Source organism: Eptesicus fuscus, chromosome 24, assembly GCF_027574615.1.
Source record: "Eptesicus fuscus isolate TK198812 chromosome 24, DD_ASM_mEF_20220401, whole genome shotgun sequence".
NCBI lineage: Eukaryota > Metazoa > Chordata > Mammalia > Chiroptera > Vespertilionidae > Eptesicus > Eptesicus fuscus.
Window position 1 is genome coordinate 277,484 of NC_072496.1, and position 27,311 is coordinate 304,794.

Here is a 27,311-nt window from a genome sequence, read left to right on the forward strand (position 1 = left end):
AGGGCCCTTGGCCCTCCAAGGCCACTGGCTAGGGGTCCCAGGCCCATGGGGCGGGGAACCCCCCCACTGGAGCCTGGAAGAGCAGACACAGTGAGGAGAGGAAGGTATGGGAACCCTGTGCAACGCGGTGTGATACGCGGGAGTAGAAATGTGAGTCAAGTCAGGACCGTGACAGTCTCAGGGGGTGGACAGCAGCTGACCGGGCAGGAAGAGGTCCAGGGCCAGGTAGGAGGTCTCAGAACCAGGCTGGGGCCAAGGCTGAGAGCAGAGCGGCGGAAACGGGTACCAGCTACGGAGCAGGGACATCCTGACCCGACAAGAGGTCCTGCTGATGAGTGTGTGTGTGTGTGTGTGTGTGTGTGTGTGTGTGTGTGTGTGAATCCCAGGCACATGGAGCTGGCCCCGTGCACACGCGTGTCCTGAGCTGGCTGAGGGACTTGCGTGGGAGGCAGGAAGCAGGAGCTGTGGTACCCGGCTGTGGACAGAGCATGGTGACCGCCTGGGACCTCAGGGTCAGGGAGTCAGGGTTCCAGGGGTGTGATGAATGTCGGTGACCCTGTGTCCCTGCCACCTGACCTCCCGTGTCCCTGCCACCGGACCTGCACCAGGAGGCTCGGTCTTCCTTCTCGGGGACAGAAGGAACAAGAAACAAAACTGGTGACGGAGTTCCGGCCTCGGCCTGGAGCTGGGCCTGCCTCTGCCACCCACATGCCAAGGAGGACGCTGCCCCCAGGCCTTCGGGTGGGAAAATCCGCCCTGCCCCACCTACTGGGGGCGGGGCCAAGCATCCTACCTGCCTGGGCCTGTCCTACCCACCTGCCTGGGTCCCTGAAGCTCCTGGGCAGGAGGGACGGGCTCAGGAGGGCAGAGGGCGGAGTGTGCATCGCCCTGGAGTCTCCCCTCACCCTTCATCTACCCCCCTACCCCCACCCCCACCTGTGCCAGGTGGGAGCAGTCCTGGGCAGCGAGGGGTGGAAAGAGGTGGGCCCAGCAGTGGGCTCGCCCCTGAGCCTCATTAGCCCGTCCACAGAGGCCTGCAGGAGACAGGTTTGCACTGAGGCCCTCGCCCTCACTCCCCATGCAGGGGAGACTCAGTAAAAGTTTGGAAAATGAGCCCGGCCAGCGTGGCTCAGTGGGTTGAGCGTTGACCCAAGAACCAGGAGGTCACGGTTCGATTCCAGGTTAGGGCACATACCCAGGTTGTGGGCTCAGTCCCCAGTGTGGGGTGTGCAGGAGGCAGCCGATCCCTGATTCTCTCATCACTGATGTTTTGGTCTCTCTCTCCTTCTCCCTTCCTTTCTGAAATCAATAAAAAATATTTAAAAAAAAGAAAAAACAGACGGTATGAGTCACTCGTCTGGGAACAAAGGGGAAGGAACAGGCCTCCTGACGTCTCTGTGGCACGGAACGCGTGATGGAGCCGCCTCCCTCTGCCCTCTTCCCTCCTCCCGCCCGTCAGAGGGGCTGGAATGAACCGGCGTCCAGGCTTCCATTGTTCGCACCCTTTACCGATTTATCTTCAACCCTGAGCTGCTACGGTGGCCCTGGCGCCCTCCTCCCAGAGGTAGATGTGCCTGACCATGAGCCCGCCCGCCTGGTCGGCGTTCACCACCAGCTTCACGCAGCTCACGTCGGACCCCACGCGTGTCGGCAGCGCCTCCTGGTCCAGCTGGCCCTCCAGGAGCTGGCCCAGCAGGACGAAGCTGGTGCAGAACTGGGGCACCCCCTCGGGGCTGTGGCCCAGCTCCACCTGCCCCCTCTGCAGGGCGTGCTTTCCCTCCACGACCGTGCCCGTCAGCACCTGCACGCGGCTCAGGTTCGCGGGGCGGTTCAGGACGACGGTGAGGTGGCTTCCGGCGCTGACGTTGTGGGTCCAGAAGAAAGACTCGTCCAGGGTGTAGGCCTCCCAGGGGGCGTGGACGTCAAAGACCCTCATGTCCGTGAACACGGCTCCCGGCGGGTTGTGGGGGCCGGGCGGGCCCCGGCTCTGAGCGGCCCTGGCCTTGGGGTCCTGGCTGGCTCGGTAGTAGGAGACCCGGTAGTAGAAGAGGAAGGGCCTGCAGAGGACGGGCCTCCTCTGGGCCTGGAGGACGCTGAACCGCGGGATGAGCCTGCTGAGGGGCTGGTCCTGCTGGAAGAGGAGGAGGAAGCGGGCCAGCCGGGGGAGGTCGCCGCCCCGGAACAGTTTGCCCAGGGAGCCCCTGTTGGAGAATTCCAGCAGCGCCCAGGGGTGGGCGCGCAGGGCCCACACCTTCCGACGAACGTGGGTGAGGAAGCTGGGGGCGCAGAAGACGTTGTCCCGCAGCAAGAGGAAGTAGTCGGAGAGCTTGGCCGCGAAGCTCACCAGGAAGGCGTGATCCGCGTTCTGCTTGGCGGAGGCGCCCCCGCAGCGGGCCCCCTGGTCCCCGTCCCCGCAGTGGGCCCCCTGGTCCCCGGCAGGACCCGCCGCGGAGTAGGCGTCCGGGGGAGCGTGGATCAGCACCAGCCGCCCCGCCAGGATCTGGGGGCTGAAGAGGCTTGAGATCCGGACGACGGTCTCCCGGAGCCACGCGAAGTCCGAGTCCGCCAGGTGCACCAGCACCGTGAGGTGTCTCTGCTCGACCTTGGAGGAGGCGCGGAACAGGGAGCCCAGCGTGTACAGGAGGCCGTTGGGGTCCCGCCCGGGCCCCGAGGAGATGCCCACCGTCAGCCACGCTGGGGGAGTAACAGAGAGACAGCGGTCAGCGCGCATGGGGGGGGGGGGGGCGTCCAGGGGGCGGGGGGGAGTTCTTTGGGGCTCTTTCTTCTCTTCCTTTCTTCCCCTCCTATTTTCTTTTTTTATTATTATTAAATATATTTTTATTGATGTCAGAGAGGGAGAGGGAAGGAGAGGGAGAGAGATAGAAACACCAATGATGAGAGAGAATCATGGATCAGCTGCCTCCTGCACGCCCCCCATTGGGGATGGAGCCTGCAACCCAGGCCTGTGCCCTGACCGGGAACGAATGGGTGACCTCTCGGTTCCTGGGTCAATGCTCAACCACGGAGCCATGCCAGCCGGCCCTCCTCCTGTCTTCCATGGAGTCGGCCTTTCGGTGGAGGGAGGTTCGAGTCCTTGCTACCAAAGTGTGGTCCTCAGTCCGGCAACACCAGCCTCGCCTGGAAGCTTCCGGACACGCACACGTGGGCCCTGCCTGACCTGGACTGGAACAGAGCTGACTTCGACTGACATCACCGGGCGCCCCGTGTGCGCACTCAGTCGGCGTGGTGCTGGGCCCCCGGGTCCCCCCGAGCTTCTCCGCGCGGCTTTATGGCACCTGGTCCACACGCTCGGGAGCTACCAGCTCTGTGTACCCCGTCCGTCTCCCCTGAGCTCTCCTTGAAGAAGATGCATTTGAAAAGGCACTTCCCCTACAAGCCAGGAACCCAAGGTTCCCCCCAAGGTTTCCCGCCACTGATTGTGTGACCTTGGGCAAGTCCCTTCACCCCTGAGCCTCCTTCCTGATCCGTAAACCGGAGCGGGTGGGGCCGTGTGGCTCTAAGGCCTGTCCTGGTCCCGGTGTTCTCTAATCCCGAGGTTCCGCTTCCCCAGAACAGGTAGCTGTGTCTGCCCGCCTTCCTGGTGCCTGACGGGTAGGTGACTTGGTGGGGAGAAAGTCGCCAGATTCCGATATTCCCCGGGCAAAGGGCTGTGCTCCTTCTCTCCTCCCTCTCTCCTTCCTCGCTGCCTTTACTTCTGGGGACGCCCCTGCCTCCCGTGGGACCCCATTCCCCTCCCTGGAACTCACTCTTCCTTCTCTGCTGGATCGTTTTCATGTACGTGGAGGTGAGGTCCTGCCAGTCTCCTGGTGGTCTCGGGGCCTTCTTCCCGCCATCACTGACCGGGGGCATCGACGAAAGCAAAGCATGGACCTTCTTTCAGGAGAAGAACCAGGGTTAGCTCTGGGGCGTCCCAGAGCTTCTCTCGGGGGGGGAGAGGGGGAGTGGGTCCCCTAGGTGAGCCCAGTGCACTCTCAGGACGTCTGACCACTGGCCCAAGGATCCGGGCTCCAGCAGTATTTGCTGCCTTTCTCCCCTCAGCCCCTGTAGGGGGGATGGGAAGGGGGATGTGGCTTCTTTATGGACCAACAGGTCCCAGTCCACCCCCCACCCCCTTTGGAGCTTCCTGCTCTCAGGTGGACAGGGACAGGCACTTTGAGAGTCTGCCTGTCCACCCCCCGCCCCCCCACCCATACCCTCCGTTCCCTCTGAGAGCAACTTGGCCTTTACATTTTGATCCTCGTCCATGTCCCTGGGGATTTGCAAGGTGAGGAAGAGCCACAGGAATCCGACGGCCAGGGAGGTCAGGAGGCAGTGTCTGAGGGAACACCGCATGGTGTCGGTGCCGGCACTCGGTTCCTGCAGCCAAAAGCGACATGCACCCTGGGGACGGCCCATCCCGCCCACGCCTACAGCTTCCCCTCATCCCCCTGAGAGCCTCATCCCTGAACCCTCCAGGCCCTATCCTTCCTCTTCTTTTTATTTTATTTTTACTTTTTTTTTTTAAATATATTTTTATTGATTTTTTTTTACAGATAGGAAGGGAGAAGCATAGAGAGTTAGAAACATCGATGAGAGAGAAACATCCATCAGCTGCCTCCTGCACGCCTCCCACTGGGGATGTGCCCGCAACCAAGGTACATGCCCCTGACCGGAATCGCACCGGGGACCCTTCAGTCCGCAGGCCGACGCTCTATCCACGGAGCCAAACCAGCTAGGGCTTTATTTTATTTTTAAAATATGTTTTTACTGATGTCAGAGAGGAAGGCAGAAGGAGGGAGAGATAGAAGCATCAACGATGACAGAGAATCATGGACCGGCTGCCTCCTGCACGCCCCACACTAGGAATTGAGCCCACAACCCGGGCATGTGCCCTGACCGGGAATCGAACCCTGACCTCCTGGTTCCTAGGTCGACGCTCAACCACTGAGCCACACCAGCCGGATCCTCTTCTTCATTGTGAATTACTGCCCAAGCCAGTCTTTTCTTTAATTTTTTTTTTTTTTTTTTTTAGTCCTCACCCGAGGACATTTTTCCTTTGATTTTTAGAGAGGGTGGAAGAGAGAGGGAAAGACAGAGAAACATTGATGTGAGAGAAACACATCGGTTGGTTGCCTCCTGCACGCGCCCCAACCAGGGCCAGGGATCGAGCCTGCAACCGAGGTCTGTGCCCTTGACCGGAAATGAACCCGGGACCCTTCGGTCCGCAGGCCAGGGCCCAAGCCCGCCTTTTCATCTGAGCTGGGACCTCACGGAAGAACCGTGCTCACCCCTCCAGGAGGGGGGGCTGGTTGTCCTCCCGTCCTGGGACCTCTGCTGACTTCTCTTTGCAGCTTTCACTTTGCCAGCGTGTTTCCCTCTCAAACGGAGAGTGCCCGCTGCACACGCACACGCACACGCACACGCACGGCGGCCCCCTCGGGGATGAGGCCTGTTTATCTTAGAGAACAGATGTTCGCCAGCCCACCCTGCTTCTCCTAACCAAAGTGAAACTATTTCATAAAACAGCTGACGTTCGTGAAGGGCTGCTAAGTGCTAGGCAACTTGGGTGCCCTTCTTGGCTTTTTAATGAAAAAGCATTTCCCTGAATTTCCCCCCAAGCCGGAATCGTATTCACGGGCCTTGATTAGCACAGGATCCCGTGAACTGGGAGTAAATCACCCCTTTCCTGAGGGGTTGGGCTGTTGGAATTCGGCTGGCGCGGCCTCAAACGCCCGAATGTGCTTTCCTCCTCTGTGGCTTTTCTCTGGGGAGAATGTTTTCCTCTGTTTCTACATGATCAGAGGAAAGCCTTTAATATGCTTGTCACCAGCTCTTGATTCTTACCGGGCGTATTCGGGACACAAAAGAAATCGCAGTCGGTAATTTCTACGCTCCCGAGGCCACAGCATTCTCTCATCTCCCCATTTCCATGGAACCCTGCCAGGTCAGCATTTCACTGGAGGTTAGCAGGCTCCTCTCCCTTAACCATTTAGCTTTAAAAAAATATTATTTTTTATTTATTTCAGAGAGAAAGGGAGACGGAGAGAGAGAGAGAGAGAAACATCCATGATGAGAGAGAATCATGGATCTGCTGCCTCCTGCACGCCCCACACTGGGGATCGAGCCCACAACCTGGGCCTGTGCCCTGACTGGGAATCACACCGTGACCTCCTGGTTCGTAGGTCGACGCTCAGTCACTGAGCAGCACTGGTCGGGCCCACGTGGTAGGAATTATTAAAATACTTGTAGTAGTGGTAGGGCTTCACAGATTAAACTTTTCTTACCCGGCCTTTTTGTCAGAGGTGATTCAGATACAAACCACTTTACATAAAAGAAATAGGCTGGCCCTGGCCGGCTTGGCCCAGTGGGTAGAGCATCGGCCTGCAGACTGAGGGGTCCCGGGTTTGATTCAGGTCTAGGGCACATGCCCAGGTTGTGGGCTTGATTCCCAGTAGGGGGCGTGCAGGAGGCAGCCGATCCACGATTCTCTCTCATCATGGATGTTTCTATCTCTCCCCCTCGCTCTCTGAAATCAATAAAAATACATTTTATTTATTTATTTTTTAAAATATATTTTATTGGTGTTTTACAGAGAGGAATTGAGAGGGATAGAGAGTTAGAAACATCAATCAGCTGCCTCCTGCACACCTCCCACTGGGGATGTGCCCGCAACCAAGGTATGTGCCCTTGACCGGAATCGAACCTGGGACCTTTCAGTCTGCAGGCCGACGCTCTGTCCACTGAGCCAAACCGGTTTCGGCAACAAAAATACATTTTAAGAAACAGGCTGCTGTGCTCTGGAACAGCAGAGCACGGGAGGGTGTATACTGCGCGAGGCTTTCCTGTTACAGCCGGAGGCGTCCACACAGTGGCTCTGTCCCCTCAGCCCCCCCCCCCGTGTCCTTTACCTGTCACTGGGGCACCAGCATCCAGCCCTCCGACCCCCACAGGCGTCGCCAGAGGTGAGGATGTGGGTGCCCAGGACCCACTGCAGGCGTCTGAACAGAGGGGGGCGGGGAGGGGGGCTGGCAAGCACCCGGAGGCCTCCTCAGGGGTCCACCCTTGAACTAGGCTGCCTCTGTGATGTTGCCCTTGTGTGCTGCTCCCCTGCCCGGCATCACAGGTGCCCAGGGACAGGGCTCCCCGGAGCGGTGCCCGCGCAGGGGCTGGCACTGTGCACTGTGATGCGTCTGGAGGGGCAGCATCTCCTCAGAGATCCGAGCACTGACGGCCCCGCGCCCCCGGCATCACTGGAAAGGACAAGTATTGTAGTCTTTATTTAATATATTTTTATTGATTTCAGGGAGAGAGAGAGAGAGAGAGAGAGAGAGAGAGAGAGAGAGAGAGAGAGAGAGAAACATCAATGATGAGAATCATGATCGGCTGCCTCCTGCACAACCAACACTGGGGATCGAGCCCGCCACTTGGGCAGGTGCCCAGACCAGGAATCGAACCCTGACCTCCTGGCTCCTAGGCCAATGCTCAACCCCTGAGAGCCACGCTGGCCAGGCCAGTCAAGGGCAAGTATTTTGTGAAACTGTTCGTGCTGGAGATCACAGACAAGACAGTGTGAAGCCGCTTTGTGGAGCATGGACACATGTGGGCAGGAGGAGGGGCCGAGGTGGAGATGGGTTTCTATGTCCCTTCCCTCAGTTTCACTGACGTCAGGTTGGTGCTTGGGGAAGGCCAGAGGCTCTGGGATCGCCATTCCGGGGGTCACTTTGGCTAATTAACCTTTCTTTCTTTTTTTAAAAAATATATTTTACTGCCAAAACCGGTTTGGCTCAGTGGATAGAGCGTCGGCCTGCGGACTGAAGGGTCCCGGGTTCGGTTCCGGTCAAGGGCATGCACCTTGGTTGCGGGCACATCCCCAGTGGGAGGTGTGCAGGAGGCGGCTGATCGATGTTTCTCTCTCATCGATGTTTCTAACTCTCTATCCCTCTCCCTTCCTCTCTGTAAAAAATCAATAAAATACAGAGAGGAAGGGAGAGGGATATATAAATATATTTTATTGAATTTTTACAGAGAGGAAGGGAGAGGGATATATAAATATATTTTATTGATTTTTTACAGAGAGGAAGAGAGAGGGATAGAGAGTTAGAAACATCGATGAGAGAGAAACATTGATCAGCCGCCTCTTGCACGCCCCCCACTGGGGATGTGCCCGCAACCAAGGTACATGCCCTTGACCGGAACCGAACCCGGGACCCTTGAGTCCACAGGCCGACGCTCTATCCACTGAGCCACACCGGTCAGGGCTAATGAACCTGTCTGAGCCTCAGTTTCTCCATCTGAAAAGTGGTGACGATGCCCATTCGTGGGGTGGATTGTCCACTAGAGGACAGGTTTTCCCCAGCCCCGGGCCCTGCCTTATTCCTGATTGCGTTTCCGGGTCCCTTCCTGCCAGAAGGAGGGATGAGCTTTAGGGCGTCAGACGTCAGACCCTGTAATCCGTGGGCTGAGGACACACACAGTTTGGTTGGACACTGTGTGTTGCAAGTGAGCTTGGCAGGTCCCGGTGCTGCCTGAAGTCCTGATATTTGTGTGGGGAAGACTGACGGAGAATTCCAAGCCCTCCAAGCCGGGGAGCATGCTGGGAGGGCCTTCAGTCCAGAGACCGGGGGTCGTCGGGGTGATGGTGGCAGGAGGACCAGGGAACAGGCGTTTCCCCCTCTGCCTCTCGGCAGCTCCCAGCTGGGAGTCTGGGACCTGCAAAGGGGCCCAACCTGAATACCAGGCCACACCTACAGCCACGGTGTGGGGTGCGCTGCCCAACCCCACCCTGGGCAGGGCCCACGGGAACCTCCCACCTACCAGTGCCTGAGGGAGGGTCCTGGGAGGCGGCCCACACCCAGGGACACGGGGCCCTGGACCCTGGGTCCCCTGAGCTGAGGCAGCTGAGTAAGGGTGGCAGGACTGGGGAGGAGGAGAGAATGGAGAGGAGGAAGGGATGGGGATGAGGAGGGGATGAGGAGGAAAGGGAGGGGTGGGGAGGAGGAGGAGATAGGAATGAGGAGGGGATGGGGAGGAGGGGAGAAAGAGGAAGGGAGGGGTGGGGAGGAGCAGGAGGAGGGGAAGAGGAGGAAGGAGAGGGTTGGGGATGAGGAGGGAAGGGAGGAAGGGGAGGGGATGATGATGAGGAGAGGTAGGGAGGAGAGAGGTGGGGAGGAGGAGAGGTGGGGAGGGGAAGGGGATAAAGAGGAAGGGGAGGGGATGAGGAGGAGGGGTGGGGAGGAGAAGGGGTGGAGAGGAGAAGGGGTGTGGAGGAGGAGTGGGGAGGAGGAAGGATGGGGAGGAGGAGGTGCCTTCCCTGGACCCAGACCCAGCTTCCCAGGGACAGAAGCTCGGAAATGAGGTCCTCATCACGGTGGGAGCTGATCAGCAAGGGGCAAGGGGTCCATGGCCGGGCTGGGGCAGAACCGGGCGCGGAGGCCGCACACAGACCAGCCCCTCGGAGAAGGGGTGGCTGGTTCCAGGGGAATGAACGGGGCCAGGCAATGGGGTGCCCCTGACCCCACGTGCTGACCGACTGCGATCTCCCACCAGGAAGCCAGATTCTCCCGTCTAGCCCCCAATCCATCCCAGCCAACGCTCAAGGCCACCCCTCCCCCTCAACAAATATTTGTGGAGCTTGTGTAGGTGCTCGGGGCCAGGGCTGGAGCCCACTCCTCCCTCTGCAGCTTAGGTGCGGGAGGGCGTGGGCAGGGGCGGGGAGGGTGTGTGCTGGGGCAGGGGCAGGGGGCAGCGAGGGTTCGGGGAAAGGCAAGCACCCCGTTACCCGCGCCCCCACAGAAGGAACGAGACGTCCAGGGGACACAATAGACAAGCAGGAGGCCCAAGAGGCCGCAGCGCATCGTGAGGGCGCAGGGCCTGTGGTCTCCACCCGGGACGTCCGTCCGACGCCGGGCATCGCAGGCCCAGAAGGTGGCGGGGCGCCCGCACCGAACTGGAGGAGAGCGGAGACGCGCTGAGGCCGGGGAGACGGGCGGGGGTGGGTGGGGAGGAGACGGGGCAGGGACCCCGGACCCGAGGAGAGCTGCGGGCAGAAGGGCCGCAGTCCCAGGAAGGCGCAGGCCGGAGGCCCGGGCGGAAGCGAGCCCCGGAAAGCGGGGGAGGCCGCGGGGAGAGGTTTGCGGGGGGCGGGGCGGGGGCGAGCACCCCACACGTGCGCTACGTGCTGCGCGAGCGCTCCTCCCCCGCCCCGGCCGCGGGGAGCAGGGCCCGCCCCCATCCTCCTCGGGCCCCGGTGCGTGGGGGCTGGGCTGGGGGAGAGAGCTCGTCGCCCCCCAAACCCGGGGCCCTTAGCGACCGAAAGGAACGCGGAGCGCGCCCCTCGCAGGCCGGCGGCCCTGGGGGCGCCACCCGGGGGACGGGCGCGGGCAGGTGGGGACGGAGCGGCCGGGTGAGGATGCAGCCCCCGGAGCGTGCTCCGAGGCTCCCGGCTGCACGGCGGGCGGTGGGGACGGCGGGGCGGGGTGTCGGGAGCAGGGGGGGCTCCTGGGGACGTGGCACTGCGAGCGGGGCTGGCTCCGCCTGGGCCTGCCGGGCTCCGGCCCCGCTCTCTCCCGGGAGCCCGAGCCGGACCCGGCCCGGGCCTCGCGTCCGCCGTCCCGCGAGCCCCTGCGCGGTGCCCGCCGTCCCGGGCGGCCGGTCCGGCCTCCGGGGCGCCCCGCGGCCCCGACCAGACAATGCGGCCGGGCCCCGCCCCCGGGGTCCCGCGACCAATCGGCGCCCGCGGCCGGGCTCTTTAAAAAAAGAAGGTCCGGGCGGCGGTGCCAGCTGGAGGATCCCTCCGCCATGTAAACACGCATCATAAAGGGCGGAGGCGCGCCCGCCCGTCCTCGCGCCGCCCCCTGACGTCACGGCGTCCGCCTCACCTGGGAGCCCCGCCGGCTCCTCGCTGGGGGCCACCGCCGGAAACTGGGGCGCACCTGGGGCTGGGAGCGGAGGGGTTGCGGCAGCACGGGCCACGCAGCTAGGGGGTGTTCCGAGGCGGGTTCTGTGCGCCCCAGCCAAGTGAGAGGCACGAGTCATGTGTCTACAACTTCCCTCCCAGGGATGCCCACCTGGGTCGGAGGGTGCCAGTGTTGAGTGGGACCGGTCTCGAGGCCCCCCAGGGCAGGAACTCAACTCCGAGACCCTCAGAAGCTCAGCCCGCCCTTGACAAAGGGCCACAGGATGGCTCTTCTCCCCATTTTATTATGAGAAAGTGCCACATACTCAGCAAAGTTAGAACATTTCTGCAGCAAACTCCCCTATGCCCACCTAGATCCCACCATGATCATTTGATAACTCCCCGACACTGGCGACTTCCTCTAACACGATGCCCCTGCCAGCTTGGTCTGCAGCCAGTGGGTCCTGGAGGGCCAAGGAAAGGCTGCCTCTCCCAGGACCCCCTGGACTCTTGGGGGGCCAAGTCTTTCTGGAAAGAGTTTATTGAGGAGGCGGCTTCCCCTCTCCCCCCTTTCTGGTTGAGGAACCCCTAAGGCCAGGCCTCTGTGGACCCCTCCTAAGGAGGCCCCAGCCAACAGTCCTTCCCCAGGGGTTTGGCTGCTCTCCGGATAAAAGAGGTCTTTTTCTTTTGAGTTTCCTCTCTCCCCCTTTCTGGGGCAGGACCCTATAAAAAAAAAAAAGTGCCTAACGTGTTCCTGGCTTAGGGTTACTTAACCGCTGTGTGCTGTCGCCTGCTCTGCACAATGGGGACACTAGCAGCCCCCACCCCACAGGATGGTTGTGGAGCTCCGATAAGCGAACAGACTACTGTAGGCCAAGCGTTCCTCGCCCACAGATAAGGAGCTATTCGTTATGCACACCCATGCGAGTGCTCCAGACGGACACCCCCACTTCCATGTCTCCCCTCGGGCCTGCGGGGACTCTCCCTCTGCACCAAAGACCCCCCCAAGTCACCACGTCCGAGGGGCCCACACTGTGTCCCTCCCCAGATGACTTTTCGCTCGTCTGACTGCCGGCCTGGCTCGCCAGCCGCGGGCACCCGAGTCTTCCGGAGGCCTCCACGTGCCCCGTCCCCCCACCCCCCAAATTGATCGCCACGTCCCCACGGGGCCGCCTACGTTCTGCCTGGCTCTGGGAGTATTCCTGTCTGCTGCTCCTCTCCCGAGCCGCCTCACCCCCATACTGCCGGTGAACCCCTCTTTCTGCCGCCCTCCCTCAACAGAGGCTGCATCCCTCGGCCCCGTGGACTTGGCCCACGACTTCACCACCCCGTGCCTCGCCGTCCTCCTCCGTGAAATGGGGACGAGGGGCCCGGCCTCCGGGGTGGCTGCGTGGAGGGGCCTCATCGTGGAAGCTCTGAGGAAGGTGCCTCGGACGGGCGGGCGCTCAGGATGAGCTGGGTGTTCACGTTCTCACGACCCTTTGCTCCCCTCCTTGGTGTCACCACGGGGAGCTGGTGCCTGTGCCCCGCAGGGTCCCCCAAGGGTGCACCCCCCCCGCGGCACGTAGCTCCGAGCGCAACACCCCGGGCGCAAGGCGACCGCAGGCCCCCTCCCCCGCCAGAGGCGGCCGGTGGGGGGCAGCGCCCGGGGCGCGCAGGGAGGGGTCCGTGGAGGCGGGGCCGCGGGGCCCGGCCCGCCCTCCCTGGGGGCGGCGGTGGGGGCGGGGCGGGACTCCTTTTCCTGCCGCGGCGCGGAGGAGCACAGCGTGGCTGCGCAGACGCGGTGCCGCCATCCGCGGAGGGGGAGGAGGAGGAGGAGGAGGAGGAGGAAGGCCGAGGCCCCGCGGAGGCTCAGCAGCCCGGCCGCCGTCCCCTCCCGCAGCCCGGACCCCGGCCTCGTCCCGCGCCCCCCGAGCCGCGGCGATGGAGCCGGCCGCCGCGCCGCCCTCCTGCCCGCGCCCCGCGCCGCCGCTCGGGGGCCCCGGGCCGCTGGGCGAGTTCCTGCCGCCGCCCGAGTGCCCGGTGTTCGAGCCCAGCTGGGAGGAGTTCGCCGACCCGTTCGCCTTCATCCACAAGATCCGGCCCATCGCCGAGCAGACGGGCATCTGCAAGGTGCGGCCGCCGCCGGTGAGTGAGGGGCCGGGGCTGCGGGGAGCGGGGGCGGCGGGCGCGGAGGCCGGCGGGCGGGGACGTGCGGGCGGCGCGGGGCGCGGGTGCGGGCGGGGAGTCCCGTGCGCGCAGCAAAGTTTCAATATGGCGGCGGCCCGGTCCTTTGTGTGGCGGCGGCGGCGGCGGCCTCCCCTGCCCCGCGCTCGGCCGGCACCGGGGCACCGGGGGCGGCCCCGGCCCCGGGGGTGCGGGCGGCCGGGGGACGGGCGCGGCGCGCGGGCGGGGCGGCGGGTGCGCGAGGGCGGCGCCAGGCGGGGGACCCCCTTCGGGGACGGGCCGGTTCCCTGCCCGGGGCTGGGGCGCCCCCTCGTGCCGGGGCCGGGGTACGTGGGGGCCCCTGAAACGGCCCCCAACGGCTCCAACGTCCGCGGAGCAGAGGCCCCGCCGGAGCGGGACGCGCCCCGCACCCTCCGCACCCCCCACCCCCGCCTGCCTCGTGGGGCGCAGGGGCCGTTGGGCCGGACGGCGGTTGGACGGCGGGGACCGTTGGGACGGGCTCTAACTGCCGCGGCGACGGCGGCCGACGAGTCGCCCCCCGCCCCGCCCCGCCCGGCCCCTCCCTCCGCCAGGCCCGGCCCCTCCGGCCCCTCCCCGCCCCCCAGCCTGGTCCTCCCGGGGCGCCTCCGCCGTGACCTTCGCAGTTGCAGCGACTCCCTACGGCGATCCCTGCGTTTGGGGAGCTGTTTTCAGCGCATTCCCCACCAGGAACCCCGTATTTCAGCCGCCCCCCCCCGATTAAAACACCGACCCCCGTGCTGTAGTTGTTCTCAAGTTTGCAGTCGGACCCGACCTGCGCGCCCGGGAAGCTACCGGGCCGCCGGGGTGGGGGCCGGGGAGCGGGGCGCAGCCCGGGGAGGCGCGCTCGGTGCGCAGGGACCCGCACGCGTCGCCGCGGGCCTGGCTCCCGCCCAGACTTGGGTCTGACGAACGCGCGTGGATCAGACGCGGGGCGGCGGGTGGGGAGGGGACAGCAGGTTGTGCCCGCTGCGTTCGTGGGGTTCACGCAGGCGTCGGGCAGCGGGAGAGAGTTCTCGGCCCCCGGAACGTGGCGTCCCGCCCCCGGGGCTGAGCTGCCCGCGTCGCGCTGTGGGAACGAGGCTGGGGAACCCGGGCCCCGACTCTCTCGACGCCTTTTCTGGGCCTTTTCCCCACAGAGATGGCTGGGTCAGGGGCTCGGGGCCCGGCCTGGCCCCGATGTGCGTGGTGGTCCCTGCAGGGTGTGCGGTGGCCGCACGAAGGGCACCATCTTGTGTGGAGAGGGCGCCCCGCAGCCCCGCAGGCGGCCCCGCACCTGGCCCTGCTCCCCGGGCCCGGGCGGGCCGCGCCGCCTCCTTTGTCTCCAGCTCCTGGGCCCCGGGGCGGCGTGGGGGCCGCGCTCGCGGTGGGTGCAATCGCGGGAGGAAAGCTCCCCAGGAGTGGAGCTCCGGGGAGGGGTCTGGTGGGAACAAAGGCTCCTCGGGAGGTGGAAACAGTGTCCCCGAAAGTTGCGTTTTCCGGGGCTAATTGTGAACAAGTGGCTTCGGGTCGCAGAAGCGGAGTCCCGAGCAGGAGCGGTGTGGCGTCTTCCGCGGCCATGGTTACATAATGTCTGTTTCTGGGTGAGTCCTGCCCGCTAAGCGTTGGGGCCCCGAGTGGCTGTTGAAATGGGGGCCGGTCCCCCGGTGTGTTGTCTTGGGAGGGGAGGGCCGGAATTAGGGGGCATTTGTTTGCTTTTGTTCGGTGGGTCTTCCGTTGGAGGCGGGGAGGTGGAGGGTAGCTGCTTCCTCAGTGAGGGGGGGGCCTAGACTGCCTTCCTTTTGGAGCCACGGGGTTCTGTCCACAGAAGTTTGTGGGAATGTAGGGAGCCACGCGTGACCAGGGAATGAAGTCTACTCCTGAGGTCAAGGTCCGTTCCATCAGCTGTCGGATAACCGGGCGTGGGTCCTGGGCTGTTTCTTTCACTCTTCAGTTACCCTGACTTCTGGTTTTGTTACCTTTAAGACACAAATTTCCGTTTCCTCTGGATGTACGCGGGAGTCTCTTTAAGGACAAGCCCCCTCTGCCGTGTCACTTTGTGGTGCTTGGAGATGATGATTTCAGGGATGGGCTATCAGGCAGACATAGTCGGCTTTTGCATCTCCCACGTTGGATGGGAATGCATTTTTTGGCTTTAATAACTTCCTTCCCTGCCCTCAAACGTTTGGCCCTAGGTAGGCAAGATTTCACAAGTTTCTTCTTTGGAAATGTCCAAAAGTCAGGGATTAAGTCAAACCCCAGATGGCACACGAGGCACATTTTTTCACCTTTAACTTCCTGTGGTCATTAATTTGATCCCTTCATCATTGTAGCCAAAGTGTAAAACAAACGTTTAAGTGTTTTAACACAGCATCTTTGAGTGAGCCTATTGGTTCCACCCTTAGGAACGGATAAGAACTAAATCCTTTTTTTGTGCAATAGAAGTGTTAGTGATATGGAGCTCACGCTTTTTCCAGCCTGTCATTCTCTCCCATTTTCAGTTTGCTTGATTTTGTTGTTAATCCTCACTGGAGGATATATTTTTTCCCCACTGGTTTTTGTTTTTTGTTTTTTTTAGAGAGTAGAAAGAAGGGAGTGGGGGGGAGACACATCCCTGAGAGAGAGAGAGAGAGAGAGAGAGAGAGACGGATTGGTTGCCTTCCGCACACGCCCGGACCAGGGCTGAGGACTGAGCCTGCAACCCAGGTATGTGCCTTTGACCAGAGTCAAACCTGGGACCTTCCGTCCAAGGGCGGACCTCTGTCCACTGAGCAAAACCCACTGGGGCCGGTTGATTGACGTGGGTCTAACCTTCTCTGGTTTTCTACTTTTGTGTGTGTCTGTCACAAAATTTTTCTGTTGTGATTCTTTGGTCACGTTAAACCCTTGACATTTGGAGAAAAGGCTCATTAATAGAAACATTCTTAAGTGAAGGAAGAACATACAATTACTTTAAAAAATAACAGCTTTATTGAGATATAATTCATATACCGTACAATTCATCCATTTTTCATGTTTTCACAGAATTGTACGACCATCACCATAGTCCGCGCTAGAACATTTTTATCACCCCAAAGAAACCCCATGCCCATTTGTGAACTTTTTTAAAATCCTCACCTGAGACTATGTTTATTGATTTATTTTTATTTTTAGAGAGAGAGAGGGGCGGGGGAGACAGACAGACGGACATCGGTATGAGAGAGAAACATGGATGGATTGCCTCCGTATGTGCCCTGACGGGATTGGGACCTGCAGCCTAGCTGTCTTCCCTGAGGGGGAATTGAACCCACGACCTTTTGGTGTTGGGGAGAATGCCCCAGCCAACTGAATCACCCGCCAGGGCTGCAACTGGGTTTTAAAATCGGAGGTGGGAGAAACTTGTTTTAGATGATAGCTGTGTGCGTCCTAAGAGATTTCTTAAACGTTGTATTAACTTCACTGTCCTAGCACGGGGTTAAAGAGGAAAATGTGCCTTTGTACACTTCCAAAAAATTCCTCCCAAAATGTTCCTTTTTCTTTCATTAACTATTAGATGAGTTCTGTGGTGAGTGTGCTTTCTTGTACGTCCCAGTGTATATGAACCAGACTAATGAGGAGAAGTTTCTGAGACCTTTCTGTGCCATAATTGTAAGATGTTTAGAACAAAGATATGGAATTTGACTTATTGCATTCCTGTAAGTCCTTTTAAAAAACACCACCATCACACATTTAAATCTTCCCTTGTAGACCATTCCTCGTTCACCTGTTCATTTCAATCATACGCTTTCTTCCTGGGTATAAAGGAGTCGTTACTTTCCTCTGCCAGGGCCGTCAATTCCAGGTGTGAGTTACACACTTTTTATTATGGAAATATTCACGCATCTGCAGGAGCGTGAGGAATAGAGTGCCCTTAGCGGTGTTCCTGATGGGAGAGCACAGAACAGACGCCACCCGGGCTGAGAGTGGACTAGTGGCCTAACTGCTGTCCTACTGGGGATGAGTGGGGTTGGGCCGTTAGGATCGGGGTGCCAGCCTCCAGTGAGTGATGGGCTCTGTCCCGTGAGGATGGGTTGCATTTCCGTCTGAGCGGTGGTTTTGTTGCTTTGTTACACGTTTGCTGGAACCTGTGTAGAGCTTGGCCGTCTTCAGGCCGTGTCTGGGCACACTGTTGGGGTGGTGGGTGGAGGGATTTCTCCATTCTGCTCTTTGTCCAGTTTCCTCCCCGCCAGGTTTCATCAGCCGAACAGAGCTGGGAGTCAGGACCACCAGGACATAGAATCAGTCCGCTTCTGGAAAAGGAGTTTCACGGAAACGAATCGAAAGGCCCCGATGAGTGGGTCAGATTTGACTTTCAGCCCGGACCGCCGTTTCTCTGCAGCAGAATTGCTATCTAATGTGTAGGCAGTACCAGCTACATCAAAGAACAATTTAAAAGTCAGGTCACTGGGAAATATTTTCTGTCAATACCCCTAAAATCTAAGCGCTCTTCCCCTCACAAGATTAACTTCATTTCTCTGATGAAAGACCAGTTAACACTGCCAGGCGGAAGATCTCATAATGAATGCTTTTTAGAACTTGTTGATTTCATTTCACTTGGCAATCTGTTACTTTACAACAGATGTAAAACTTAAGTACTATTTTGCTGGGATAAAAAGTTTTATCAAGGGGAGAGAGAGTGGATTTTTATGTGTTTTTAAAAGTCAGTTTCTCTTATGCAAATGAAGGAGTAACTGTTTCTAAACCTAAAACACAAATAAGCAGGTAGAATCTTGAATCTAATTCCATCATGACCTCGGACAAAGTTATTTTTCTCCGAAGTAAGTATAAGGGGATCTGACACTGACCTAGGGCGGCTGTCCGATTAATTAATTGATGGCTTGCAAGGAGCTTACCCAAGCGTATTTGCTTACTGCCGGAGAATGGGGACAGACTTAGCGAGACGGGTTAGTGCCAAATACATGTCCCTCATTTTCTCCTCTAGTGAAGGGATTTTTTAAAAAGTGAAAAGCCCACCCAGCATCAAAACTAGAATATACAGAATATAATTCTTCCATTGGTTTGGGCGGAGCTTTTCGTACCTGGGAACTTAAAAAAAATTAGTGTGATAAACTATTTCAGGAAGGTTGCAGGTTCGTGTGTGTGACGTGTATTTAGAGTGGTGTGTGTATACTGGCAGGAGTTGGTTTTGGTGAGTTGTGTGTTAAGAAGTGTTTAAAATTATTTAATTGCCCCTGGTATGGGATGGCTGTGATGCTGTGGAATCCAATTCTTGCCTGACAGGAGGGTAAATAGATGGAGTTTTAAATATTCTACAATTATTTTACTTGTAGAAGAGGCGAGGGATGGGGTAAAATTCACAGGCTGGATTATATTTATTTTATTCTTTACTATCAGGCAGATTTAACAAGAAAGCTAATTAGAACTTCTATGTAATCACCCAAACCTGGATTCTCCGGTGTTTGTTAAGTAAATCTGCTGTCACTGGACCTCTGGCATTGCCTCTGAGGCAGACCCCTATACCAGTGCACTCTGCCTCCAGAGTGGTTCTTTTTGTTTGTCTTTATCTTGAATCTAGAAATTCCCTTGATACTGCGTTCTGGATGTACGCAGTGTTCTTCCGAGTTTCACATCTGCCGGTGCTGGAGCTGAGCTGTGCACATGCTGCAGGCAGAGCTGAGCATTCCTGTGTGAATGCTCGCCCTCTCACCAGCTTGACCAAACCGTAACGTTGAGAGAACTAAAGTCTAAAACCTCGAGTGCTCTGAACACTTGGTTAGAGCTTTTATTAAGCATATTCCTATGAGGCATACACACTCCAGACTAAAGATACCAAACATTGCCAGTTTACTCCAATCTCATAACTCCAGAAACAAAGAACAAATCCCAGTCGAAACCACATAACTACAAGGTCTTTAAGGCAAGATCCTCCCAGTTTTCTGTGTGGTTGTACCAACTCGTCATTGGTAATATTTAAACCAGATGGTGCCGCCTCGTCCTCGCCAGGAGGGAGGAGACCGGGAGAGCAGGATCTTCTGGGATTTGCATTCTGGTATCTTAATTTGTGGGTCAAAGGTGAGGGGGTGGAGGTGAGAGAGATCTATAAAGAGAATTTGGGGAGTACACATAACCTTCAGTTTGTAAGATTCCAGGGATTCCCAGCTTGTTCTTCTAGAGAGGCTCTTGGCCAGTATTCTGATACGTTTTGGACAAATTGGGAAGAGTCACCAAACTCCAGTGGGAGCTGGCATCAGGGCTCTGTGTAGGGTGTGGGTTTCGGGTTTGAGACATTGGTACTTGACGGCAGCCCATTCTTCTGGGTTCCTCTGCACCTGTGTTTTCACTGCTAACCCTGTGGCTGTCCCGACCTTCATTTGCAAAAATGCATGTTTTTCTTATATAGTAGATCATTGCTCACCAAGATTCTTTGAGGGGGCAGCGTTTAGAATTTGATTAGATGCAAGGTCATTTGGTTTGGAAGTTGGTATTAGAGAATAGAGATCCCGTGGGAAGGATACTTGGTAGGAATAGAACATGTGGCTTCTGGTATGTGTTCATCCTTGTTGCTGAGGGTGACGGTCCTATAGAAAGGAGGCTGTGCGGAGAAGGTACGGGACTTGCCCAAGATGTCGCAGCGGCTAAAGGGCAGCGAGGAGCTCCACGGGCCGTGTTCCTCCCACACGGAGCGGCTCCCCCACAGATAGATACCAGCAGTCACCCAGCTTCTCTCCCCTCCCCAGCTTCCTCCTGGCCATCCAGACCCAACCGCAGGGAAACCAGTTAAGATCGTGAGATGCACGTATATGACATCATCATCGTACCACTTCTTTTAATTTTTTCCTACATTTTACTTTTTCCCCATCACCATTTACCCCCCTTTACCCTCTCCTACCTCCCTCCTCCCCCGCAATCTCCACACTGTTGTCCATGTCTGTGAGTTCTTTTGTTTTGTTTTGCTCGACGTACCATGTCTTCTGTCCAGTATATTTATCTATAAAATTTTATTTTATTTTTTAAAATATACTTTTAATGGTTTCGGAGAGGAGAGAGAGAGAAACATCAATGATGAGAGAATCATTGATCAGCTGCCTCCTGCACGCCCCCTATTGGGGATCGAGCTCGCAACCCAGGCATATGCCCTTCACTGGAATTGAACCCGGGACCTCTCCGTCTCCAGGCCAACGCTCTCTCCACTGAGCCAAACCAGCTAGGGCTATCTATAACATTTTAAATCATACCTTCGTTCTTTTAGTTTATCAATATGTATGAGCTTAGCCATTTCATGTGTTTATTGGTTGGCCGGCTCATTTGTGTGGAAACTCCTGGCTCATCACTTTCACTGACCGCTGTAGACCCCAAGCGTTTGAATTTTAAGTAGCTCTTCTGGTCATGCTGCAGCTCAGCCAACCGGGCTACCTGGGCGGGCGCCTCTCCAAATACTTAATGTTTAGAAGGTAAAACATTCTTTTAAGTAAGTAGTTCTGTGAAGCTGGACTGATGCTTTCGCCAGGCCTGTTCTGTCTGTAGTCATCATTTTCACAAATGTTCTTATCCTTTGGTCCTTACTGTTTTAATACCACGTATGTTTGCAAACGGTGGTGTTGGTGTTTCGGGATCATTTCGGGGGTAGGACTTAGGGAACACTGGTTTGACATGTGTGTAAGGGAACACTGGTTTGACGTGTGTAAGGGAACACTGGTTTGACATGTGTGTAAGGGAACACTGGTTTGACATGTGTGTAAGGGAACACTGGTTTGACATGCGTGTAAGGGAACACTGGTTTGACATGCGTGTAAGGGAACACTGGTTTGACATGTGTGTAAGGGAACACTGGTTTGACATGCGTGTAAGGGAACACTGGTTTGACATGTGTGTAAGGGAACACTGGTTTGACGTGTGTGTAAGGGAACACTGGTTTGACGTGTGTGTAAGGGAACACTGGTTTGACGTGTGTAAGGGAACACTGGTTTGACGTGTGTGTAAGGAATGTTGGCCTTACACACAGGTCAGGCATTGACTGTGGCTTGTGAAAGGGATAGCACAGGAAAGCAAGGCTGCTTTTGATACCCGGTGGGCAGTTTGCTGGAAGGACGGATGGGATGGGGAACCTTTAGGGGTTCGATGAGGGCAGTTGGTTTCCAAGTTTGGACTGAGGACACGGGAGGGTTCGAAGACCCTTTCAGCAGGTCCAAGGGAACTTCCTCTTGTCAACTAAACGCCAGCCACCATCTTTTCTTTCTATGTTTGAACCACAACAACTGATGCTGCCACCGATGGGCTTCGGGAGGTAGGAAAAGCCAGCCTGTTCCTGTTGAGCCAGGTACACAGACTGGAAAACGTTTGAAATAAAACAGCGCCACTATCTTGTGCTTAATAAATGAAATGACTTTTAAAATGCCTTTTAATTTCTAATGTGGTAAAAACGGATAGCTGTTTCTCATACACATTAAAGCTCTTTGATGCCCTCACCTTTCAAGTTTAAAAAGGGTCCTGCCCTGGCTGGTGTGGCTCAGTGGATACAGCGTTGGCCTGCGGACTGGAGGGTCCCGGGTTTGATTCTGGTCGAGGGTGCGTGCCTGTGTTGTGGGCTCGATCCCTGGTGCGGGGCTGCAGGAGGAAACCTGTCGACAATTTTCTCTCATTATAGATGTTTCTGCCTCTCCCTCTCCCTTCCTGTGAAATCAGTAAAAATATATTTAAAAAGGGGGTGGGATCCTGAGGCCAGAACTTTGAGAGAGGTTGTGTTAGTAAGAAGGGAACGTTGCTTAGGCAAAGGCTCAACTCGGTAGGAAAGATGCCGCGCTGGGGAAGAGGGTTCTCGGTCGTCCTGGAAGAGGCCGTTGTGGAACCAGGAGGGCTTGGTAACGGCTTCAGCTAGTTGCCCATCTTTCCCTCCATGGAGTGAAAAAGTGAGACGTTCTAGATAGCCAGCGGCCTTCGGTCTCTTCACTGAGTCTTAGCATCTTTCAGGAAACACTCGGTCAGTAACCTGGCCTGTGTCTCACTCAGGTTCCCTTAGTTCTACCGGCTGCCCCTCCTGGGCCGCACCCCACCAGGCTGCCCTGTTCGTGGCGCTGTCACGTCTCTCTGGGCGCTCTTCTTGGCGATAACGGTTTCTCAGACTCTTCCTTGTTTTTGACGACCTTGTTTTTGGTTTTGAGGAGTACTGACCGGCTGGGTATTTTGTAGGACTTCATTTGATGTTTTTCTCAAGGTAAGACTGGGTAGATGAGCAGCTGAGTTGTTTTTTTAAAGGGACATCTGTCTCTTCTTGCAGTCTTCCTGTTGTCTGTGGAAGGCTTTAAACATTAAAGCTGTGGGAGTTGGTGTATCATCTCAGTGAAGGGAAAACCATGCCACAGTGTGAACCTCAGTTGATACAATTACCCTCTAAGGAAGGAGTGGGTGTGTCTTTACTAAACAGTTCCCTTTGTTTACAGAGTCTGTCACTAAGTTGTCTTAATTGGCAACTTTTTAGCAGTCAGCTTTTGATTTTCTACTTTTCACCTTTAGCTCTCGAAACATTTAAATCTAACTTCCCTATTGCCCTGGCTGGGCAGCTCAGTTGGTTAGAGCGTCGTCCGATACGCCAGCGTTGTGAGTTCCATCCCCAGACAAGGCACACACAAGAATCAACCAGTGGTCCTAGCCAGTTTGGCTCAGGGGATAGAGCGGTGACCTGTGGACTCAGGGTCCTGGGTGCGATTCCGGTCAAGGGCACATGCCAGGGTTGTGGGCTCGATCCCCAGTGTGGGGTGTGCAGGAGGCAGCCAATCAATGATTCTCTCATCATTGATGTTTCTCTCTCTCTCTCCCTCTTCTTTCCTCTCTGAAATCAATAAAAATATATTTTAAAAAAATCAACCAATGAATAAGTGGAACAACAAATTGATGTCTCCCTCCTCTCTCTCTCTCTCTCTCTCTCTCTCTCTCTCTCTCTCTCTCTCTCTCATCAATAAAGTAAAAAGAAATTAACTTTCCTAATTGGAATTTTTACTTGCTCAGTAACATTTATTGAGCACCAGTAGCACTGTTTTGTGAAGGCAGTTGTAATTTTTAATTCCTCTTAGAAACCATTGCTACACTGACAAGTAGCTGGTGTCTGCCTGTCGAGCCAAATGAAGCCCCGTTCTTAGAGTCCAAGCTGCTGTGCTCAGGTTGATTTCCCTCTCAAGCTGCAGGATGTGAGACCTGGACCATTGAATGAGGCTAAAACAAGCTTCCTTAGAGTATGGGTGTTTTGTTTATAATGAGCACTATTGGAAAGTAAAGGAAATAACCTAAAAGTATCCATTAAAACCCTAGAACCCAGGGTTTTAATAGGAAATAATTCTTAAAATGCCAGAATTAGAAGTTCTTCTAACACAAGCCTTTGCCTCGTCCCCAGGATTGGCAGCCGCCGTTTGCATGTGATGTCGACAAGCTTCACTTCACGCCCCGGATCCAGAGGCTGAACGAGTTGGAGGTACTGTCTTCACTGCTGCGCTGGGGCCTGGGTCCTGGGGGGGGGGTGGGTGGGGGGTGGAGGAGCCCCCGGCCAGAGGCGCCCCCACAGGGCTAGTGGTTTTAGTGAAACTAAAATATGGCCAAATCACTGAAGATCATGGTAAAGAACATGGCAGCGGGGCCTTTGCAGCAAACCCATTTTCGTGGAAAACACCGATTTTTGTCCCTGGTTAGCCTATTCCTTCATCGAAATCTACGTTTAGATGGCACCCACTCGGATTTAGGTTTTGAAAGGAATGTCCTTTAAGAACCATCTACAGGGAGAGATTCTTCAGCTCTGACTTTCTTCCAAGCACACGTCTTCACCCCAGTTTGCTACACTCCAGCTTCCCGAGGAGTGAGCTGGGCTCGAGAGAAGAGCGGGGTCTCAGCCCCGTCTGCTGAGACCTCACTGCAGGGCGAGCAGGGCTCGGGCGGGTCACGGAGGAGGCGGGGTGTTCACCGTCGTGTTTGCCGATCTGATTTTCGCTTTGGACCAGAGCACGTTTTGGTTTTCTCTCCTGAGCAGCCATTCTTAGTGGGAACGTGTGTCCCCGGGATGCTGTGGGCACCGCTGGTGGTGGCGCGGGCATGCGTTTTCAAGTTGAACTTGAACGACAGGAGATGGGCATAGCTTGGAGGTCTTGGGAGGTGGTTGGCAAGGTCTGAGCATTGCTCTCAGTTTGTTCTTGTGCCAGTTCTAAAACTGCCTAACATTTACAAGGAAGGAAAAGAAAAACGACAGTTTTTAAGGACTTGTGGACCACTGTGGTAATCTGTTAAAGGAATCGCACTTAGGAAACTTAGCTGGTTTTCTGTGGTCGCTAAGTCCTCAGGACTTGTTAAAATTCATGCTGTCAGATGGCGGTGTGAGCAGGTAAGAAAACGGGTGCTTTGGGAGAGCAGGCCTTCAGAGCACCGACGTGGTGAGGTGGAGGGGAGCATGGGCAGCTGACTTGTCACACGGCTGCTTCCAGCGCCCTCAGGAAGCACTCGCAGAGCCGAGACGCCGCGGGGGCTGACGGGGGCTTAGCTTTTTGCTGGGACACGGTAGGAGTGGAATTAAGTTTCTGTTGAGTTAAATAATTATTTAACCAGCTTTATTTTGTATCTTTTTGACAGTTTATTGAATTCAAAAGTGTTCTTGCACTTCAATATTGTAAGAAGGAAAATACCTTAACATAAGATTAAACACAATTCTGTGCCGTGCAGGCGCAGACCCGTGTAAAACTGAATTTCCTGGACCAGATTGCCAAGTACTGGGAGTTGCAGGGCAGCACGCTGAAGATCCCCCACGTGGAGAGGAAGATTCTGGACTTGTTTCAGCTGAATAAGGTGAAAGGCAATGAGCGTCTCTCCCTTAACCGTCCTTCTGGCAGCACCAATGGGGTCTTCTTTGCCTTAAAGCGCAAACTTCGTTGTTTGAAATGTGTAAAATGAAATGCTTCGTTCGGTTCAGTTGATTGGGCTCTTACGTGGCAGGTCTTGAAAGCCTTATCTTGTGAAATATTTTGCCGCCACCTGTTTTTCTGTTTCGTTTTGTTTTTAAATTGACTTTTATTGATTTCAGAGAGGAAGGGAGAGGGAGAGATAGAAACATCAATGATGAGAGAGAATCGTTGATTGGCTGCCTCCTGCACGCCCCCACTGGGGGTTGAGCTCACAACCCAGGCATGTGCCCTTGATTGGAATTGAACCTGGGACCCTTCAGTCCACAGGCTGATACTCTATCCACGGAGCCAAACCAGCTAGGGCTCTGTTGTTGTTTTTTAAACCTTCCTATTTTATTACAAACTAGAGGCCTGGCCTTCTTACAATCCGGGACCCCTCGGGGAATGTTGGAGAGCCGGTTTCGGCCCGATCCCTGCAGGCCAGCCTGAGGGACCCCACCAGTGCACGAATCCATGCACCGGGCCTCTGGTATGCATATAAGATCTTTGGTTAATCTCTTCCCGCCTTCCCTCTGAGATTCATCAGTCTGTTCCATGTTTCCATGCCTGTAGTTTCTGCTCCTGCATTGAGCGTCTGCCCGTGGTGGTCAGTGTGCGTCATAGCTACTGGCTGGTTGCTTAGGCTTTTATATATATATATATATATATATATATATATATATATACCTAGAGGCCTGGTGCATGAATTTGTGCACAGGTGGGGTCCCTCGGGGTGGCCTGCGGGGATCGGGCCCCAGCTTGTGCCCCCAGCCTCGCAGCCCTGCAGCCCCGCCTGGCACCCCACTGTGGCCTGGCGCCGCCCCCTCACCTGCTCCACCATCCTGCCTGCAGGGCGATCGATCGGGGCCAGGCCCCCTGCCCAGCTCCCTCAGTGCCGGGGGGCGATGGGGCCCCCGCTTGCACCCGTCTTGGCCAGGTGCTGCCCACTCCCCTTGCCAAGGTTCCGCTCCCGTCAGGGCTCACCGGGGCCGGCGCCTCCACTGCTGCCAGCACCGCATCGCAGATGCCAGCCATGTTCCACGACACCCCCTGGTGGTCAGCGCACATCATAGCGAGCAGTTGAACTCCTGCCAAAGGGGACAAATTGCATATTAGGCTTTTATTATATAGGATAGCCAGGACAACTGAGGCTCAGAGAAAACTGACCGAATTAAAAGTTCAAGTCATAATTTAATAACAAGGCTCCAGCCTTAAGTCTACATTCTTCCTACCAAACACACTGCCATCCTCCCTCCTTCGTAGCTTGTGGGGATTTAAAGGGTCACTGAGTCGGATCCTTTCTTTAGAGAGAGATTTCATTGTTAACTTAGTGCTTCCTCCCAGAAAGTCTTCACTGCTTCGGGGAAGTAGCTTTTGGGGTACAGAACCATTGTGGAGTAGCTGTCAAAGCGATGTTTAATTTTCCAGCTTAAAAATAACAGTGTCGCCCTGCCGGTGGCTCAGGTGGTTGGAGCTTCATCCCTACACGTAAAGCTTGCGTGTTGGTTCCCGGGCAGTGCTTACTCTTAGGTTGGGAGTTGGGTCCCCACTTGGGGGTGTATAGGAGGCAACTTGTTAATGTTTCCTCTTACATCCATGTCCCCTCCCCCTCAGAAAAAAATCAATTAAAAAACATATCCTCTGGTGAGGATTACAAAAAAAGAGAAGATTCTTTAAAAAGAAGTAGTGTGTGTGTATTTCCTTATGGCTTAGAAAATGCACTGTTAGAAGATTACCAGAGCTGAGGACATTTTGTTTTTGGAGTCATACCTAGGCACGAGGGGATTAGAAGTGGTTTCTGTGTAGGTGTTTCTAATTTCTTTTTCTTTTAACAGTTAGTTGCAGAAGAAGGTGGATTTGCCGTTGTTTGCAAGGATAGAAAATGGACCAAAATTGCCACCAAGATGGGGTTTGCTCCTGGCAAAGCCGTGGGCTCCCACATCAGAGGGCACTACGAGCGCATCCTCCACCCCTACAACCTGTTCTTGTCGGGGGACAGTCTGAGGGTGAGTATTGGGGGGCCTCCCTCTGTTGTATTCCACGGGTGGTGCGCACGCTGTGTCCATGGGGAGCGAACAGGCCTGGATTGTGTGTGGAAGACTTTGTTGTGAGTTATTCGTCAGTTTCTTGTTCTGTTTTGAGAGCAGCCGTGGGACGGGGAAGGCTGTGTGTGTGTGTGTGTGTGTGTGTGTGTGTGTGTGTGTGTGTGTGTCTGTCTGTGTGTGTGTGTGTCTGTGTGTGTGTGTCTGTCTGTCTGTGTGTGTGTGTGTGTGTGTGTCTGTGTGTGTCTGTGTCTGTGTGTGTGTGTCTGTCTGTCTGTGTGTGTGCATGTGTGAGACAGGCACGTGTGGACTTTGTGTTTA

General features: G+C 56.2%; 2 protein-coding genes across 3 annotated transcripts in view; one reads left to right on the top strand and one right to left on the bottom strand.

The window, feature by feature from the left end:
- Positions 1-1,519: 1,519 nt before the first annotated feature.
- Positions 1,520-7,061, bottom strand: LOC103302942 (alpha-1,3-mannosyl-glycoprotein 4-beta-N-acetylglucosaminyltransferase-like protein MGAT4E). The gene is made up of 4 exons (XM_028136953.2): positions 6,909-7,061; positions 4,249-4,377; positions 3,768-3,894; positions 1,520-2,694 (listed from the first exon to the last, which is right to left on the bottom strand). The coding sequence occupies exons 2-4, from the start codon at positions 4,351-4,353 to the stop codon at positions 1,520-1,522; spliced, it is 1,407 nt and encodes a 468-aa protein (XP_027992754.2). The 5' UTR covers positions 4,354-4,377; positions 6,909-7,061.
- Positions 7,062-12,706: 5,645 nt separating this feature from the next.
- The window catches only part of KDM5B (lysine demethylase 5B), a 37,934-nt gene continuing 23,329 nt past the window's right edge, over positions 12,707-27,311 (top strand). For both annotated transcript variants that reach the window (XM_054712905.1, XM_054712906.1), the window contains exons 1-4: positions 12,707-13,021; positions 23,421-23,498; positions 24,731-24,853; positions 26,784-26,954. In XM_054712905.1, the coding sequence (XP_054568880.1) occupies positions 12,818-13,021; positions 23,421-23,498; positions 24,731-24,853; positions 26,784-26,954 (576 nt within the window). In that variant the 5' untranslated portion in view covers positions 12,707-12,817. The remainder of the gene's footprint in view (positions 13,022-23,420; positions 23,499-24,730; positions 24,854-26,783; positions 26,955-27,311) is intronic.